This window comes from Pezoporus occidentalis, unplaced genomic scaffold (assembly GCF_034315485.1).
Source record: "Pezoporus occidentalis ecotype Australia unplaced genomic scaffold, CSIRO_AGI_Poc_V1 ctg83, whole genome shotgun sequence".
NCBI classification, from domain to species: domain Eukaryota; kingdom Metazoa; phylum Chordata; class Aves; order Psittaciformes; family Psittacidae; genus Pezoporus; species Pezoporus occidentalis.
In genome coordinates, this window is record NW_026916192.1 from 3,581,021 (window position 1) to 3,598,614 (window position 17,594).

The following is a 17,594-nucleotide window of genomic DNA, read 5'->3' on the forward strand; positions in this document are numbered from 1 at the left end:
ATTTTGTCAGAAGGGCTGGTGATGGCCACTTTCCATGAGCTGTGCTATGTTACATGGGAAGAATACCTGGGAGAGAGCTCTGAGGGCAGGGGTGGTCAAGGGAAAGAAAGTCTGCCAGCCTTCTGGGCTGAGGAGGAGAAGGCAAGGGTTTAGTCAGAGTATGAAATCCAGTGCTTTGGGCTGGGGCTATGATGTTCTCAAGGCAGTTAGCATCTTGTAATGCCAATCTTGCTAACTGGATGAGTGCTGCAAGATCGCATGGCCCATGGTGATGGTATCTATCTCCTCATTGAGCAGCATTTTATGGGGCAAGTGTTGCTCTTTTCTCCTATGTCCATGTGTCTTCTAGGTTTGGGCCTTTGGTACAGATTCCTCTGGCATGAAGTACGAGTTGTTTCTTCTGTAATATTCAGACTATTAAGCCTGATTGTGTTTGAGAAGGCAGAACAGCACACTGGAGCTGCTCAGAACTCTGGAAAGCCCCAAGCTTCTGTACATCTCCTGGGCAGCATTTCAAACTGTGCTTGGAACAGGGATCCTCACATGAAGTCCATAAGAAACTCAGTCTGTAACTGGCCATAACTCTCTGGTATTAGTATGACTTATTAGATTTTATTAGTAGTATGAATTATTGGATTTTCTTAGACCTCCTTGTTTTCTCTTGCACTCATCCAAATGTCAGGTCCAATACTGTTGTATCAGTTTGGGAGTAGCCCAAGCCTTTCATCAACTATTTAGAGAACTACTTTATAAAAAACTTGGGTTTTTATTCATGCTAACAGTCCTTGAATTTGAGGAGTGCATGTACTAGTCTCTCTTGCCTTACTTCCTTTGACTTATTTACTGTGTTCCACCTTGATTTTTCTTCCAATTCGGAGACCATTCAAGAGTGCACAGGCTACAGATGGCCCTAATAGGAAACCTGCATCTATGAAGATGCGTTTTTGACCAGCAAGCAGGTCAACTGAAGATCAAGTCTACAGAGGCTGCACTGCTCATCTCTGCTCTCGTCACAGCTTTCTATTGTCTGGGTTTTGTGTGATCTATCTATTGACTTATGCTGTATGACTTGCTCCAGAATTGATAATGTTTGCGTTAAGTCCTGAACATGGAGTCAGGAGGTAGTTAGAGGCTTTTCAGGCTATGTGACCTCTCCTAGCAAACTTTGAGGGGCATCTGTTGACCAGCCCTGGTACTGTTTGCTTTGCAAGGAAGCGGGGTCTATAAAAAGGCTTATTACACAATGTAAGTGATTTTCTTTCTGCTAAGCAAATATTTGCAATATATATTGGGAGATCAAGCATTTAAAGTGAAAAAGCAGGATACCTGTCAGGGACATGGGAAGCACAGAAAGGACACCTTTAATTGGAAGAACATGGGGTTGCTTTAGTGTCTTGGATCTACAAGGAAGCCAACATAGGCTCCTATCCCTGTTTTCATTGAGCTCTAAGGCTTTAGGCATCTCAACAAATCCAGAAAACTCTTCCCAAACTCTTTACTTCAACGGCTTCAATAGTTATTCTTGCAAAAGCCAAGGCACTGTGGAACAGAGACAATACCCATGACTTCAGCAAATGAACGAGGTCCTAATATGGGGCTTTCTTAGAGGGTGGTTTATTTAATAAATGCCTGAAGTAACTAACAATGCCCAGTTCTGGAGAGCATGTCCCCAGCTGGACGACTGCTTGCAGCTGGTATCATCATTTCCAGATCATTCCTTTGGCTTGAATAAAAGTTTCAAAGACAGTATGTGGCTTAAACTAGTTGGCTCAGAAGTAGCAGCAGATCAGTGCTACTACTAAGTATCTAAATTCCATATGTGAATTTCTTCCTGTGCTGTGGTACTGACAGGAGGCCCAATTTATATGCATGTAGTTTAGAAACAGTGAGAATACTGGAAATAAGGTCATATTTTGTATAAACATTTATTTCAATAGTTTAAAGAACAAGCCATTCAAAACATCTGGAAATCACAGGAACATGAGTCATATAATAGCAGTATCTTAAATATGCATTAGTAATACAAAGTCATCTTTCACTCTGATAAAAGTTACAACTTCATTTTTCTAAAAAAAATATTTAAGCCATGAAATATATGTAGGTAATACATATATATACAGCACCTAATTTTCTTTCTTCTTTCCTGTAAAGCCTGAGACTCTAGAGGCTTGTGTGATGGAAACAACGTGCTACACCTTGAAGGCTGGATTGGCTTGGATTGTATATGCATAACTAGGCAAATAATTTACATACATCATGGCTATATGTGCGTGTAAGTGACAGATCAGGGTTTTGAACACCATGTGCACATACATTCCCACAGCTGCTCATCTATTCACAACAACTGATGTAGTTATAAATCATTAGGTCTGGAGTTACTTCTAGAATGCCCCTAACCATATTCTAACTAAAGACCTACTTTCATTATAACCCCTCTGCCCATCAGTGTGCTGTTATGCTTCTAGTGGTGATCAGGTAAAATGTATTTGTCCTTATTATGTGTGGATTGATAAATAATTGTGCCTTTGATAATCTACAACTGTTTTATCCTCATCTCTAAGGCAAGCATTTCCCTTTCTATTTCATAGGGAAGGTCAGCATTAACTTGCACTTCAAAGTATTGTTTGATTTCTTCTACCTCCTTTTCCCAGAACTCTTTGGAGATATCAAACAGTTCGGTCAAGTTGACATCTTCTAAGCCCTTCAAGTTCAAAGCAGTATCAGCAGGGATGTAACCGATGGCAGTTGGCTTGGCAGAGGCTTTCCCTTCAATTCTGTTGAACATCCACTCCAGCACACGGGAATTCTCTCCATAGCCAGGCCACAGGAATTTCCCTTGGCTGTCTTTCCGGAACCAGTTAACATGAAAGATCCTTGGTAGTTTTGCAGCTGGACGATGTGCCATGCTGAGCCAGTGGGCCAAGTATTTGCCAAAGTTGTAGCCAAAGAAAGGTCTCATGGCAAATGGATCGTGCATAATAATTTTGCCTGTTCAAAACACAAATGGAGAATGGAAGGTAATAAATAGCACATTTATTCTAAAGCACATCGATTCACATCCTCCCAGTATTTAGTACCTTTTACTACCCTTCTATATCTGAACCAGAGCGCTTTAAGAAACAATACACGCATTATCCTTGATATGCAAAAAAAAAAAAAGCATAAATTAAATTAATTTTTGTAATCAGTGGAAATTAAATTTCTTAAATCTCAGGTCAAGCAGCTTAAATGAAGATCCTCAAGAGCTGGCTTTCATCATTCATGTATTTATGTTGAGCTCTAGCAGAAGAGAAAATTTATGTATCCCAGACTGCAACAAAACCTCCATATCAAGGCTTCTGGCAAGCCCATGCCTGCAGCCTGTTCTCTATGCTTGCCACTTAGGGGATTATTTTGCTTAATTTGACTTTTACAGAGAATTTGGCTTCTAATTCCAGTACAAATATTTTCTATTGTGAAAATGCACAGGTTGCAAAATTATCTGCCAAGACTGAAATGTGAAAGAGTGGGGGGGAGGACAGAGCAGGTACTCTAGAGAGAGGATTGCTCTTAATACGGGTGGGCAGATTAAATGTTGATTTACCTTTGTGCTCAGCAGCTGCTGTTGCTTCAGATCTCATAGCTGCTCCTATAAATACTCCATGTTGCCAGTTAAAGGCCTCATATACGAGAGGCACACCTGTAAAGAACAAAATCACTTCAGTAATTAGAGGTCCAGAAACATTTTTATAACATGTTTTGCTGAGACACTGCTGAATGCACTTTACTGTATTCCACTTTAATGTATAATGTATTCTATTTTTTCCTCTTTTTTTTTTAATCAGGTCATTTTCTGCCCTCTTACAGCAAAGATGTTTATATGAATATTTCAAAACTGGTTGCTGATTACTGAACACATCCATGTTTAGTTGCTCAGTAGGGCTTATCTGGGGCCTCAGAATCCCCAGCAGATTTTACTAGACTAGAACCTGGTCTTGTGGGTAGATTAGACTCCGACCCAGCATTACTTCTATTTCTTTTCCAACTTTAGGTGACCTTTAACAGACCAATTTATTTTGCTTCCTTTTCTGTAAAGTGTCTACAACTGGTTCATTTCTCTAACCATTTCTTATGTGAACTAGTTCAACTGCAAGCAGATTGAGACAAGTATAGCAATTTGCTATGTGTATTACCCAGGTTAGTGGATCCTGATCTCTCTCTCCAGCCCTTTATCATTACCTGTTTTGTGTTGACATCTAACAATTCAGACATTGAAATAGCAATGGCTGTGTGTCAAAGGCTAACTGGAGAAGTTAGACTAACATGGTTAGTTCCTTGCTTTTGCAGCTGTGAAAGCAAAACCTGTGCCTGTGCCCAGCTGTGTTTCAACCCTTCTGTGGTCAGCACTTCAGCCTTTATGTGGCTGCTGCACCTCTTACCAGCAGGTCTGCGGCCTCCAAATATTATCCCTTCAATGGGCACACCTTCAGGTGATTCCCATGCAGGGTCCACAATGGGGCACTGGCTGGCTGGCGTGCAGAATCGTGAGTTGGGATGAGCACAAGGTTCCCCTGTAAAGAATACAATAAGAAGGCCATAATTGCAGAATTAACTTGAATTCAGAAGAGAAAACCAAGAGAGACTGTGGAATGGGCCAGGTTACCATTATCTGGGGTCCAATCCTTGTTCTTCCATGAAGTCAGTGTTATTCCTGGTGGTAATGGTTCATCAATGCCTTCCCAATAGACACCTCCATCACTGGTTTCAGCTACATTGGTAAAGATGGTGTTCTTGAATATGGTTTTAATAGCATTGGGATTTGTTTTGACTGAGGTTCCAGGGGCGACACCGAAAAAGCCATTTTCTGGATTGATTGCCCTTAAGTTGCCTGAAAGTTAAATGACAAAATGTAAGTAACTCAAAATGGTTTAATTCTATCCAAAATTTTGTAGCATGTGTTTCTGCACTTAAAAGCAACCCATACTGGACTATAAAACAATCCATACGTTGTTCATCCATACATAAAACAATCTCCATACCTTGTTCATCAAATTTCATCCAGGCAATATCATCACCCACACACTCAATTTTCCATCCTGGCAGGCTTGGGTTCATCATAGCCAAGTTAGTTTTTCCACATGCACTGGGAAATGCTGCAGCAAAATACTTCTTTTCACCTTCTGGATTGGTAATGCCCAGGATCTATTGAAAAATTAATGCAATTGTTAAACATGGTCTTTTTTTTTTTTTCCACTTTTCATTTTGAAGATTGTCTCCCAGCAAGTGGTAATGGCAAGATATTTAGTAATGCAAATTTGTTCCTACAGAAGCAGCACCATGTATTATAGTTGACAAATAACTTAAACTGTAGGTTATTAATCAAAAAAGTCTACCCTTGTGCTTTAGCACATCTGTAATTTCTTGTATTTTTAATACAAGAATGTCAATACGTGTACATAATTCCAACGTATTTCTATTTTGCTGGTTAAAGATACATAGACTGTATACAGCTGTGTTTCTCAGCTGAGACAGAAGAAAACTAGGCAATATTTTTTTGGCTGCATGACTGGAGTGAAGTGAAAACACTTCATGGATGATACTTCTACAGTCTTTATAGAGTCCATAGAACTTTGTTCTGAGACTGTTCTCTTATGTGCTTTGAAATCTTTGTTTTAGTGGCATTTTATGGTAGTATAATGTTTAAATGACAGCAGAAAGTAAAGGAGGGATACACAGCAGAACTCATTTAGGAAATCTAATTTTTGCAGATTTCTGAGTGCACAGACCTCTTTATAATAAGAAAGGCCATTTTCAAAACTTGCATTATCTTCAGGTGTTAGACTTGCAGGGGCAATGTGGGTGCCCAGTGGTGATATTTAAGCCCCGCTCAAGTACATGGGTCTGCCTACAAGAAGCCGCTGTCAGAATTCCCAGATCTTTTTGGTTTCTGGTTTCACAGATACTATTTTTAAATCTTTGGTACTTAACCTTGAAGCAGTTTACTATTTCTCATACACCTGCCATGTGATAAATTCCTATCTAATGTCACAGGGCTACCTACATAAGCCTAATTTTATTGATAGCAAGATACAATGTATTTATGTTGAGCTAATTTAGGGTTTAATGGCTGTTCAAACACATGATTTAATAGCTCTTACCAGCATGTGCTCAGCTAGCCAGCCCTCCTCCTTGGCAATTCTGCTGGCAATTCTGAGAGCAAAGCATTTTTTCCCCAGTAAGGAGTTTCCTCCATAACCACTGCCAAACGAAATGATTTCTCTGCGATCAGGGAGATGAGCAATCAGCGTTAACTCCGGGTTGCATGGCCAGTTGTTGATTAATGGTTCTGCAGAACAGAATGTTGTACTCATGAATGCAGCCATTTCCATGCTGGATCACACTAGTGCTTCATCAGCATCAAGCCTCTTGACAGCAACCCATACATACCAGATGCTTCAAAGGAAATCCCCTCTAAGTACTAGGAATAATAATCTCCTTTCCATGAAACCCTCATTGAGCTTTGATTCCTTTGCGTTCTGAACCTATTGCTGTAACACAAGCCACCCTGGTCTTCTATGGCAAGTGCCTCCCATGTGCTGAGAACACACAATCGGCTCTAAACATGTCCCTGGAATTTCCACGGGTGACAGTTTTTAGTGTCTCTTACCTTTTAGTGGCAGAGGACAGCCAACCGAGTGAAGGCACTTTACAAACTCCCCATTGTTCAGGGCTTTCAAAACATCTGTTCCCATCCGTGTCATGATCCTCATGCTGGCCACAACATATGGTGAATCTGTCAGCTCGATCCCAATTTTGGACAAGGGAGACCCAACAGGCCCCATGCTGAAGGGGATGACATACATCGTACGACCTGGAAAACAGGGAGTGGCAAGATGTGGCAAAGAGCAAAGCAAGGAACTTTGGAAATAATTTCTATTAATGTGGAGGTTGTTTCTCACTCCTTTAAAAGCTGTTTGTCTTGTGGGTGTTTCTGGTGATGTTTAAAGAGCTGTAGCTTTCTGTTTGTCTAATTCTGTAGCAATAAGTTTTATCTCAAATGCTGAAAGCAGCTGTTCAAATTATCTAGTGGTAAATGTGGGTGGAGGCCAAGTTCTCTGTTGGTGTAAATCACTCAACCTGTAATTATTGCTGAACATGGGGGTCCTCCATTCTCGCTTTGCTTCTTCCTATCTGTAGCTTAGTACCTGTGGGACGTGCTGAAAAAATTCACAATTTTCCTACCTTATTTTGTTCCTCTTTATGGAGAGAAGAATGCTGGAAAGAGACAGAGCACTGTCCTTGCACAGCCTTTTGGATCTACGGTAAAGATCTGGATGAAACCCACAAAGTGACTAATATGAGGGGGTATGAACCTAAACTTTCAGCTAAAATCTTTCTTTACTGCTTCCTTTAATGATTATAGTAACTAGTAGTAGTAGTGTCTCTGTAATCCTAAAAGTCCCATTTCAACAATCACCCTTTTCTTGCCCACCTTGCATGCAGCCTGGGAACCTGGTGTTGAAGGCTTTCTCAAAGTCTTCTTCAGACATCCAGCGGCCCAGCTGGCTAGTTCCAGTTTTAGGGATTGGAGTGGTATCTCTCTGCTCTTGAGTGATGATGACAGTTTTGCTCTCAATTCTTGCCACATCTCTTGGATCAGTGAGAGCCAACCAGCTGCATTTCATCAAAAATCAGGAAATTAGACTTTAATTATATACGTATATATTACTTTTTACCCTTCTGTGGGACTGGTTTAGTATAAGAAGGTACAATTCTTTATAAGGCTAAAACTACAGTGACAGAACCAGTGTAACAGACAGTCTCAAAAATCAGATACATTCTCTCATACAAATTTTTTCAAGACTTCCCAGTTTAAATAACAAATTATATGGCCTAGGAAATTCTGGTTACATGTTAATATTCCTTTGCCTCTTATCTCAGTCTTATTCTCTGTTGCTAACTTCCAGGGAAAAGTTAATTTCATTTAATTCTCATTCTCATCAGTGTGAAGCTGTTTTGCATGGGGACCACAAAATGATGCCTCAAGTGAAGTGGATGCCAAACAAGTACTTTTAAGTGCTGTTTTAAGTGCCTGCGGGATCAGAATCCAGCCTAGTGGATTTACATAGCCCTTTAAGTAAGAGGCATCACAAAAGAAATACTGAGTATAAGCATGATCATAAAGTGTAGGAGTTTGTTAAAGGGGATTCTTTTTCCCTTTAAAGAATTTTTGCCATCTATTTACAATAGAGAAGATTGTTTTACATTTTCACCTCTGTGCATAGACATTTTCCACGAGCATAAAAATGTTCTAGTTGGGCTGTCATAACCATCATCACTACAGCTAAGCATATAATTAACAATGAATAATTTATCTGGTGAATCTTGCCCTTTTCTCTCCCAAATAGTCTGCAAACAGATTGCCAAATTCCTGCACTTAGTTATTCAAAAGTCTTTGCAGATTTCTCCCATGAAGATCTCTTGGTTGGCACGTAATTCCTAAGTATGTACTTGTTGTTAATATTCCCCTTTCACGTTGGGTTAGTTCAGAGAGATGATGAAATATTTGAAAAAAGTATTTGCTGAATATATTACAGTCAAAGCTCATCGGCACGATATGAATAATGCCTGTACTGAATAATATTTGAACACCCACAGAGCTATTTGAATGCCACAAGAAAGTATTTGATGAATAAACTAATTGACTAAAATAGCAGAATTCTTCAAAAGATGCATTTGCTAAATAATATTTAACTATTGCTAATGATTAGTTACATAAGTCTCATGACATTATTTCGGTTCCCTGATGTAGCTAATCAATAGAGACAATGTAGAGTTGATAGTCCAATGAATAATATGCTTTATGTTAGTTTTTAGAGGGAGAAGTTTGCCTTTCCTGAGTGTTTCAGCTATGTAAGCTACAGTGCCAAAACGTTCATGGAAAGCAAATATTGAAGGGTTATAAGCAGTGTTAAAAGTAAACAGGATAGAAAATGCATATTGCAATTCTGAGATGATACTTGACTTCCTTTAGGCTACTCACCAGTTCTCGTACTTGCTCAGCTTCTTGATCATGCCTTGTTCTACCATGATGTCCAGAATTTTTTTGTTTTCTTCTTCTGAGCCATCACAGATATGAATGCTCTCAGGCTGGCACAGCTTGGCATTGCTTTCAATGAAATCCCTTGCTTCTGGAGGCAGGCTCTCCAAATCCCCCTGGACAACTCTGGGCATGACGTTTACCTCTGCTTTCAACTGTGGGGGCATTACTGAACCTGTAGTTGATCTTGCTGGTGGCTTTGAAACACTGATCACAATCTAAAATCAAATATATTGGGTGTGTTAGCATACCATGACATTCTAACCAGTGCCAATAAGACTTCCTAGCAATGTAACAATGTACAAAGTAGAATATGCAATAGACTTGATCATGTATTCTGCTTTAAAATCAAGATAGAGAATTTGGATCACTGGTAATTTCAAGCTGAAAAAAAAAATAGAAGCTGTTCTACTTACTGCCTTTTTTAAGATTGAGTTGAATGTTAGAGAGGATTTAGCTGACCCTTTCAGTTGATTCCGTTCCACTTGCTTCGGCGCACTCTTGCAATCCCTGTTTTCCAAGGAGGTATCCTCCTTCCTTAAATACCTATTTCGTAGTAGTGTCCATCCCACTAGTGAGGTGAGGGAGGCTTGTCCTTTACGTCACCACTGGATGTGTCTTGGGACAGTGCCACTGACAGTGTCATCATGCAGAGTTGTCAACAAAGCAGCCCTGAGCAGGTAATCATTTAGCAGGTTTCATTAATGAATGCTGAATGCGGTGTTTCTTAGCCCCCGGGTTTGCTGGTTTGAAGCAGTTACAAAATTTAGCAGTTTAACCAAACTTTGATCCAGTTTGGCTTTGAAACCAAAAGTGTCACAACTTCTCAGTGTGTGGAAAAGGTTGATTGCAACGGGTATCTGGAACTGGGAACACAGAGGTCACCCAGGCAAAGCACAGTTGGCGCATTTTGTAGGCAGATGCTCGCTAGTTGGCTGTGAAGTGGAGGCTCGTCCAAGGTCTGTTTACTCACCTTGGGAACATTGCCTGCTTCAGGGATAAAGTTCAACAGTAAGCACTGACAGGCTTCAATAACCACTGCATATGCCTGCGTGGAGGCCTTATTTTTGTCCATGCAATTCTAAAAAAACAAGCAATATAAGTCTAATGTTGTGTTTCCTTCACTAAGGGAGAGAAAGTTTTTGCTTATGGCTTGCTTTAGGCTCTTACATACTGAATGATTGTTTTCTATTGCTATAAGCTCAGAGGAGGCAGATCAGCAACTGTCTCAGTAATTGATCAACACCTTCAAATGTTATGTTTTATTTTACTGGGAGTCCTATGGGGGTAATGAAATATTAACCCATCTTTAATTTAGTTCTCAAAGGTGCAAAACAGCTCAGGAATGTGGCTGCACACTTCGTTATATGTGTGAAGTGTACTGTATGCATATGTGCATACACAGACATGTATACATAACTGTTGTGGCAGTATACAATACCAATAGCCACTACTACTCCTCTAATTCTGAGGGTTAGAGAGTGAGGTCAAGATATTTTGAGGTCTCCCCTCTAGCTGTTCCTGCCTGCCTGTCTTTCAGTTCTCTACCTTCTCCTGCTCCATTTTAGACCATCATGCCCATAAAGAAAGGCTGATCTTCTTGTCCATTTGTCCATGCAGTCTGGGTGTGTGAAGAATGAAGTAGTTCAGATAAAGTAGAAATAACCCTGCTTCCATTTCATCTCTGCTTACACCCAGGCCCAGCAAAGCTCTTGAGCCTGGATGAAGTGGTGCTTTCATGCCAACCTGATGTTTTTATGTTAATGGGGCTTTCACCAATGCACGTAAAATATTGTCAATGACAGCTTGTAGAACAGGAAATACGGGAATCCTAGGTAAGTTTCAGGGAGTTTTTTTAAAGCAACGGAATTGATGTATCTTATATAAAGGATATTCAGTAATTCACCACCCTCTCAGATCTGTGAACTCAATGAGATGTTTCCAGCAAGGCTTCTGCTGAGGCAACCAGCAGTGACTTGCAAGCCCTGAAAAGCCAGGTCTGGCAAAGCAGCACCATCAGGATTGCAGCTCTCCTTCTTGCCTTGGAAGTCTAAAGCATTGTAGAGCTGAATCCACACTGCAGGAACATTGGGACTGAATCCTCTACCTTTCCAGCAAAGGTTTTTATTATGTTTTGTAAATGTAAGGGGAAGAAACAGTCCTTGATGCACTGCAAGGCCAAATATTCCTGAAAAGGAAAACAAAAACCTGGTAGGATTAAGAGGTGCTAAAGACTGTTTCAGGGCTCTGCCATAAGCAAAGGTAAAAACAGAGAACTTAATAATGACAACAGTGGTGTTTCTCTTCTGAGTCTGCATACGGTACTGCTGATGGAACTGATCAGAAATATTTTGGCCAACTGTTTTCCTTTTCATTAAGTACTTCATTAAAAATAAAATGGGGCATAATCTTAAGTAATACTAAGCAGACCCCTTTTTCGTGAAGTACAAAAATATCGAGTCTTTCCTGATGGCCAAGTAAGTCATTATACACAAATAACAACCACAAGTAAACCAGCAATGGTTCTGAAAAGAGTAGACCAGATAATGATCCTATTACAGCATGAGTAGAGTCAGAATAAAAGCTTAAATATGACAGTGTAAGATAGCAGGATTTCTCCTAGTGTCTCTTCAGTTTTGAGTGGAGGAAAAAATCCCTAACCCCAGAGCATTAATTTCTGCCAATTAAATTATAGTCAGGCAGGTGTTGTGCAAATTTTCTCACACTGCAATCCTAACCTCCCACAATCTTGCTATACAAACTGTGGGCTTCTCTTGAGAAGACATTAATATGCCAAATTGGTGGCACTGTGTTGTGAACATATGTCCATTAAAAATCACATTAAGGATTCCAAATGTTTTTCATTTGTGATGGCAGCAGGGCTTGAGTGCAGATGTCCACTGGGAATTCTAGACATTTAAGCATTAAATTACTTGTATTTAGGTAACACCTCCCATCAGAGGATCTCAAAGCATATCACAAACACACAGTAAGCCTCAAGCCCCTATATAAAACACGTGTAGTATTTGGTGCAATGAAATAACTGGAGCATATGCAAATCAGAGCCAAGATTATCTTATCCAAGAATCTTCTCATTTAGAGATTCCGTTTTTAGTTACCTAACAGAAGGCATTAAAGGTTTAATCTGAAGATAATGAACTATCAGAACTCCCTGTGTTTCCCACAAAAATAACACCCCAGAAGTAGCATCTCCAGTGACTCAGTTACAGTGGTCTTGAGGTGTTCACCCAATACCAGCGTGTACTGCTGTTTGCCATGTATTTGTCTGCTTTCTGGATACAGTTTTCTGGAGGGTCTCGCTAGTGACAAACATGGGAGATGGCCTGGGGGCAATGAAAGGTCTTAAAAATTGTCTTGAATGTAAAGTTTATTTTTCCATTTAAATGTAAAAACTTTTTTAGTGCTAACTGTATTATACTCATCTAATAGCTGATACAATTTCTTCGGATTGAACTTTTTTGGCACTTCTTCTCTGCGCTTCTTGACACTTGAATGTGATGCTCATCAGGTGTCACCTTGGAAGCTGTCAAATTATTTAAATGTGTGTGAATCTGACATTTTCAGATGGTAGTGTTCAACAAGTGCCTTAAAAGGAGTGTTTTTAGAAGGTTTGCGTTGATGGACACTATTCAGCCTGTTCAAAATAGAGGTTTTGAGCACTTTGACTTTTACGGATTTACTGGAACCCAGTCAATAAATGCAAAGGTTCTTAGCTGCTCAGAAAAAAAGCATCATAAGAAAGCTTAACTCATCCCTACTGAACGAGGTGCAACAAAGCACAAAGATCTTAAAGTTGTTAATGGCATATAATAATACTCAGAAATTCTACTCCCCTCCCATTGCTAATTATCCTACATATTGTCACCTCCAAAGAGTTTGCACTTAGGTATTTTTGTTATAAAATTGTAGATTTTTAAAAAGACTCTCTGAGCTATTCCACTAATGGAAGAACATTGCTTCTTGATTGTTATTTTTGCTGTGAAGTTGTGCTCAGCTGGTACTGAGCAAGCTGCAATTGCTGCCGAACTGAATGCTGCACGAGCGCAGGTCCAAGGGCAGTCCTTGCAAGTGTACCGCTCAGAGACCAGGGCAGGGACTGTTCCTTCAATTGCCAGAAGAAAACATGAACCGTGCAAATTGCCTGCAGTTGCAAAAGAGTCTGTGACTGAGCCAAGTGTTTATTCCAGACCCTGCACAGCCCTGTGTGGTATTTCCGCTTCACAGCCCCTTTTCTTGCAAGCAGTTCTTCGGCACTGACCCAGCTGCAGGAGGTCTGGGGCTCTGGCCACACGTGCTGCACGCTCCCCTCCTCGTGCACTGAATGAGACTGAACCTCTGTGACCAGGCAGAACAGGTGGCAGCAAACTGGGAGCACAGTGCTTTTCTTCTTACCTCCTCCTTTCCAAACCAAAATGATATACTATTTGTCTTGGGCATATTGTAAGGTATAATGTTTGTGGATCACTAAGGTGATGTAACATTTTTGCCTGTTTTCAAAGTTAAATGGCTTTTCTGATGGTCAAGGAATGAGAAAGGAGAAAACAGATTTAGCACAATCAGAATATACTTTCATTAGTCTGTCCAGCATTTTCCTCTTGACAACAGACACATTAAAATTTCCCAAGCCAAATGGAAGTAAATCTCAGCAGATGGGAACATACATTAGTGCACGTTTATGGCCTCTGAAGAAAGGCACCAACTTTTGATGCTTAGTTTAGTATCAGCTCTAGCACTCAATCCTGAGCTGTATTTTAGGGACAGTCCTGGTTGTGCCACAGTACATGCCAAGGCTGACATTATATACCATAGGCACACTGGTTTCTTGATTGTCGTTCTGCTTTGGCTAGGGAACTATTTATTCTGTTGTTGTTGTTGTATTTGCAAGCTCACTTTTACAGGCTCTGACACACTGTCACAGTCACTGGGGAGGTGAGTCTCTTCCATTTTTTCTTGTAAGGAGTACAAGCTGGAATCTTGGCTAGGGAGGTACCTTGACACCTATGAAGGATACTGAGGACTTAATTACCTCCTGTTTTGCTGGTGACCCTTCTCAACAACACAAGACACTTAGTTTGGACCTCAAATTTGCACCTGAGCTTCTGGTAGGAGACAGCACCCTATATGCAGAGGTGCAAGCAGTTACCCATTGATGGCATTTGCTCAATTAGTGGCTCTGAGCAGCGTGTTACTCACTGCTCATCCTTCTCTTGCACCAGCTCATAAACTCTGGAGATGGGATTGATCAATGTAGATTTAACCTTGAGAAGTAGTTGCTGCTTCCTGAGCTGTGACTTTAATGTGGAGACTCTTTCCTGAAGGAGCACTGTCATCTTTCACAAAACTCGTATCAGGGATCAGTGTGAATGTAACAGGGCTCTGTAGCCACTCATACCTGACCAGCGACTGGGTGCGTGTAATCCTGTCAAGTGTGAACTTGGGAGCTCTTCTCATCTGCTGCAGAAGGTTTAACAGGCACATGGAAAATTTGGGCCCATCAGGTCTTTGACTGACTTTACCAGTACAAAGGTAAGAACATGAGCATGATTTTTGCATGGTTACTGCATTTTGTAATTTTTTTTTTGCTGGATGCAGAATCACAGCCAGGAGAGAAGGGGACAAACTGTACTGAACAGAGTGGAAAACAGTCAGCATAAGGTTGTTTCCCTTCACCTCTGCAGCATCTGCTCTGCTCAGTCAGACAAAGCCCAGATGGCATCGAGATTCAGCTCTGCAAATAGAAATGGTGACCCTTGCTGCAGTGAAATCTGTTTCCCACAGAGGTGCGTGTTTGCAGCTGTCAAGGGCTCCCTGCTTCGTACCTGTGGAGGGGGTAAATGACAAATCCTTGCACACAGCTTCCAGAAGCAGGAGGTGTTTCAAACTCTTGTTCAAGAGCAGTCCTTGGCTTTCTGCTGGTAACTAGGGTTCTGCTAACTGTGCCCTTTTACAGAGACTTCACCTCCTCAGGCCTTAGGAAATAGCATGGCAGCACCTTTTAGAATTTAAACTTTTTTTTTTTTTTCCTAGGATGAGATAACCTTGGCTCCTCTCACTCCTTCCTTTTGCATGCCATTTGTTATTTCTCTGCTATCCTTTGCTTGCTAGCAGCACTCTACTGTCAGTTGTCATTTCACGGTTACACAGCTCTGTCTACTTGACCATGAATATGTTTTTTTTTGTCATTTACTTAAATGTTTCCATTTGCCTTTTGTCTCTCTTGCCGTTTTCATTCTCCCTTGTTACATGCAGTCTGACCCACTGGACATGGTTCTGTATGTCCTTCATGAGCCAACTTCCTTAAAGAAGCATGGCTTTATCCACTAAGCATGGGTGCAGATTCAGAAGGTTTATCTTCTGTTTCCACTTCTGGTATGGATTTCCCATTTGACTTTGGACATGTAAATGGGCATCTCCAAGCCTTTACTGTTCCAACAGAAGGACGTTGGGAAGTGATAATGCCCATTTCTCTGTGTTCTTGTGCGTTCTTCCTAGGTTGATAGCTTCTGGCCAGAGGAGTTTAATTAGTCAAGATCATTATCTCATCTTTACATGTGTGCCACAGGTAGTCCCTACTGGGTCCTCTCTAGGTTATTGTAATGTATGTTCTTATTTGAAATTAAAAACTTTTACTATAACCTCTTTTCTCCTCTGACAGTAACACAAAAGCACCAACTTGGGCTGAACCATGTTTTCTGTTTCAAGTGAAATTTGTTCTATACTTTTTTTCTCAGGAAAATAGCTTTGATGAATATTTAAAACATTTTGTAACACTGAAAGTGACAACGGGAATAGAGAAGCTGACTGTGCAGAAATAAAAGCCAGGCTACACCTAAAGTTCAGAAAGCAAACGTGCCAATGTCAAGCACTACATACCTTTTGGTTCTTGAACCTTATGGCTGTAGGAAAATCAACATTACAAAAAACCAGTTACCTTTGAAACAGATCCTGTGTTTACTGGAAAAGCCTTATGCAAGTGTTAACAGATCAGGTGAAATCCTACATACTGTACACTTAGGCTTAACACATTTCTAAAAGGAGGAAGGCAAGATGGGTGGACCGTAATGGCATTTTCACAATGTAAAAGCATTTTGGTTTTGCCAGTGTAAATGGTTCCTTCCAGACAAGTGCTACAAGTATGATTCTTGCTACAAACAACACTCAGTAAAGAGGTCGAGGGTTCAGCTGGGCCCTGGAGATCATACTTTTTTTCTTTAAGGGAGACAGAATTCTGACTGTGCTGTACATGCTTCTGTTAACTGACCATCTGTACCCATCTCCAAATTTACTGATTCAGATGATTCATATGGATATGAATACTGTTTACGTAAAGAGGAACTTCTTATACATGAGCTTAAACTAGTATGTGTAAATGATTAGCAACCAACTGGCATTCTGCAATTAAAATAAGTAACTTGCTTGTTAACCTTGTATTGTTCAGGCATTTGCACTGCAATAGCACTAAGGCAGTATCTGGTTATTTTGGATGAAGCATAAATACTCTCTGCCTGGGAGACCTTGTTTAAGACAGAACAAAAGAAGGGTATGAATATCAGATCAAGAGACTGTAAGTTTGTAGAGGCTGCTCTGAACAGAGTAATTACCATTATTCACAAAACAAGTCACTTTGCTGTTCTCATTTCTAGGCATTTTGTCATCTTGGAGATGTGAGGATGACTAAGATTGAAGACATCCCTACTGATGAATATCAGGGACTCAATCACCTGCTGCCAGTGAAGTGACTTTAAATGTGCCCTTAGATTTTGTAGCCATTTCTTGATTTCTTTGGATTTTTGAATTGAGAAGCTTGATTCGGGCTCCTCAGAAACTTTTAGCACCCATGCCAATTTGTTATCTGAGCTGGAAAACAACTCCATGGGAAGCCACTGCTCTTCTGAACCCACCAACTGACTCCTTACTGCTGATTTTGCAAGGTTTAATGTGCACTTGCTGCATATCCACGTGGAAGCAGAATTTGAACTCCTTTGGGCTGTACATCTAACTCATTGATTTATTAGGACAATGATTTAATAGTCTCATTCCCTGGTGATCCTATTAACTTCCAAGCAACGATGTCTGTTTAGCTGTGCACGAAGAGCTGTTCTCAGAACTGTTTTCGTGATTAAAGATTAACAGTGTGATAAAAGCAAGGAAACATGGGTATCCTTGGAGTTTGTTTCTTACATCAGTTGGGTTAAACCTTTACTATCTTTTCTCACTGTGTATCTTCACTTTGTGTTTGGCAATCAAACTTTGCACAGCTCCAGCACGTTTCCTCCAGTTTAGTCAAAACAAGAGGAAAACTTTCGGCCTTTTAAACACTTAACTCTTTGACCTTTGCACAAACAGCAGCAGAAACCTTTACTAACTAACTAAGGGGAGTTGTCTTTAAAACTTTCTTTGCTATCTCTCAGATTAAAGAGTATTCTGCAAAAACAGTAGAAGTCACTGAGGTGTACTTAACTGTATAACCATGGTAATGTCTTGTGAAATGGAA

At 40.4% G+C, this 17,594-nt stretch overlaps 2 protein-coding genes across 13 annotated transcripts in view; one reads left to right on the forward strand and one right to left on the reverse strand.

The window, feature by feature from the left end:
- Positions 1-1,901: 1,901 nt before the first annotated feature.
- Positions 1,902-9,652, reverse strand: PCK1 (phosphoenolpyruvate carboxykinase 1). Its single transcript, XM_062604114.1, has 10 exons — positions 9,496-9,652; positions 9,023-9,297; positions 7,472-7,653; positions 6,647-6,850; positions 6,138-6,325; positions 5,019-5,181; positions 4,643-4,867; positions 4,419-4,550; positions 3,584-3,679; positions 1,902-2,988 (listed from the first exon to the last, which is right to left on the reverse strand). Exons 2-10 carry the CDS (start codon positions 9,244-9,246, stop codon positions 2,534-2,536), a joined length of 1,869 nt encoding a protein of 622 aa, XP_062460098.1. The 5' UTR covers positions 9,247-9,297; positions 9,496-9,652; the 3' UTR covers positions 1,902-2,533.
- Positions 9,653-13,303: 3,651 nt separating this feature from the next.
- Positions 13,304-17,594, forward strand: part of CTCFL (CCCTC-binding factor like) — a 37,925-nt gene continuing 33,634 nt past the window's right edge. For 5 of the 12 annotated variants that reach the window (XM_062604122.1, XM_062604120.1, XM_062604121.1 and 2 more), the window contains exon 1: positions 13,306-13,454. The gene's annotated coding sequence lies outside the window, so the exon portion shown is untranslated. Of the gene's footprint in view, positions 13,455-17,594 lie in introns of all 12 variants that reach the window. The other 7 variants (XM_062604125.1, XM_062604127.1, XM_062604126.1 and 4 more) reach the window with 4 other exon arrangements.

Excerpts from the sequence above, each read along its gene's own strand:
- PCK1 (XM_062604114.1), bottom strand. The coding sequence starts at position 9,246 with ATGCCCCCACAGTTGAAAGCAGAGGTAAACGTCATGCCCAGAGTTGTC. Across the intron at positions 4,868-5,018 it reads GATGAAATTTGATGAACAAG|GCAACTTAAGGGCAATCAAT; the intron begins GTATGGAGATTG and ends TTTAACTTTCAG. Across the intron at positions 2,989-3,583 it reads AGCAGCTGCTGAGCACAAAG|GCAAAATTATTATGCACGAT; the intron begins GTAAATCAACAT and ends TGTTTTGAACAG.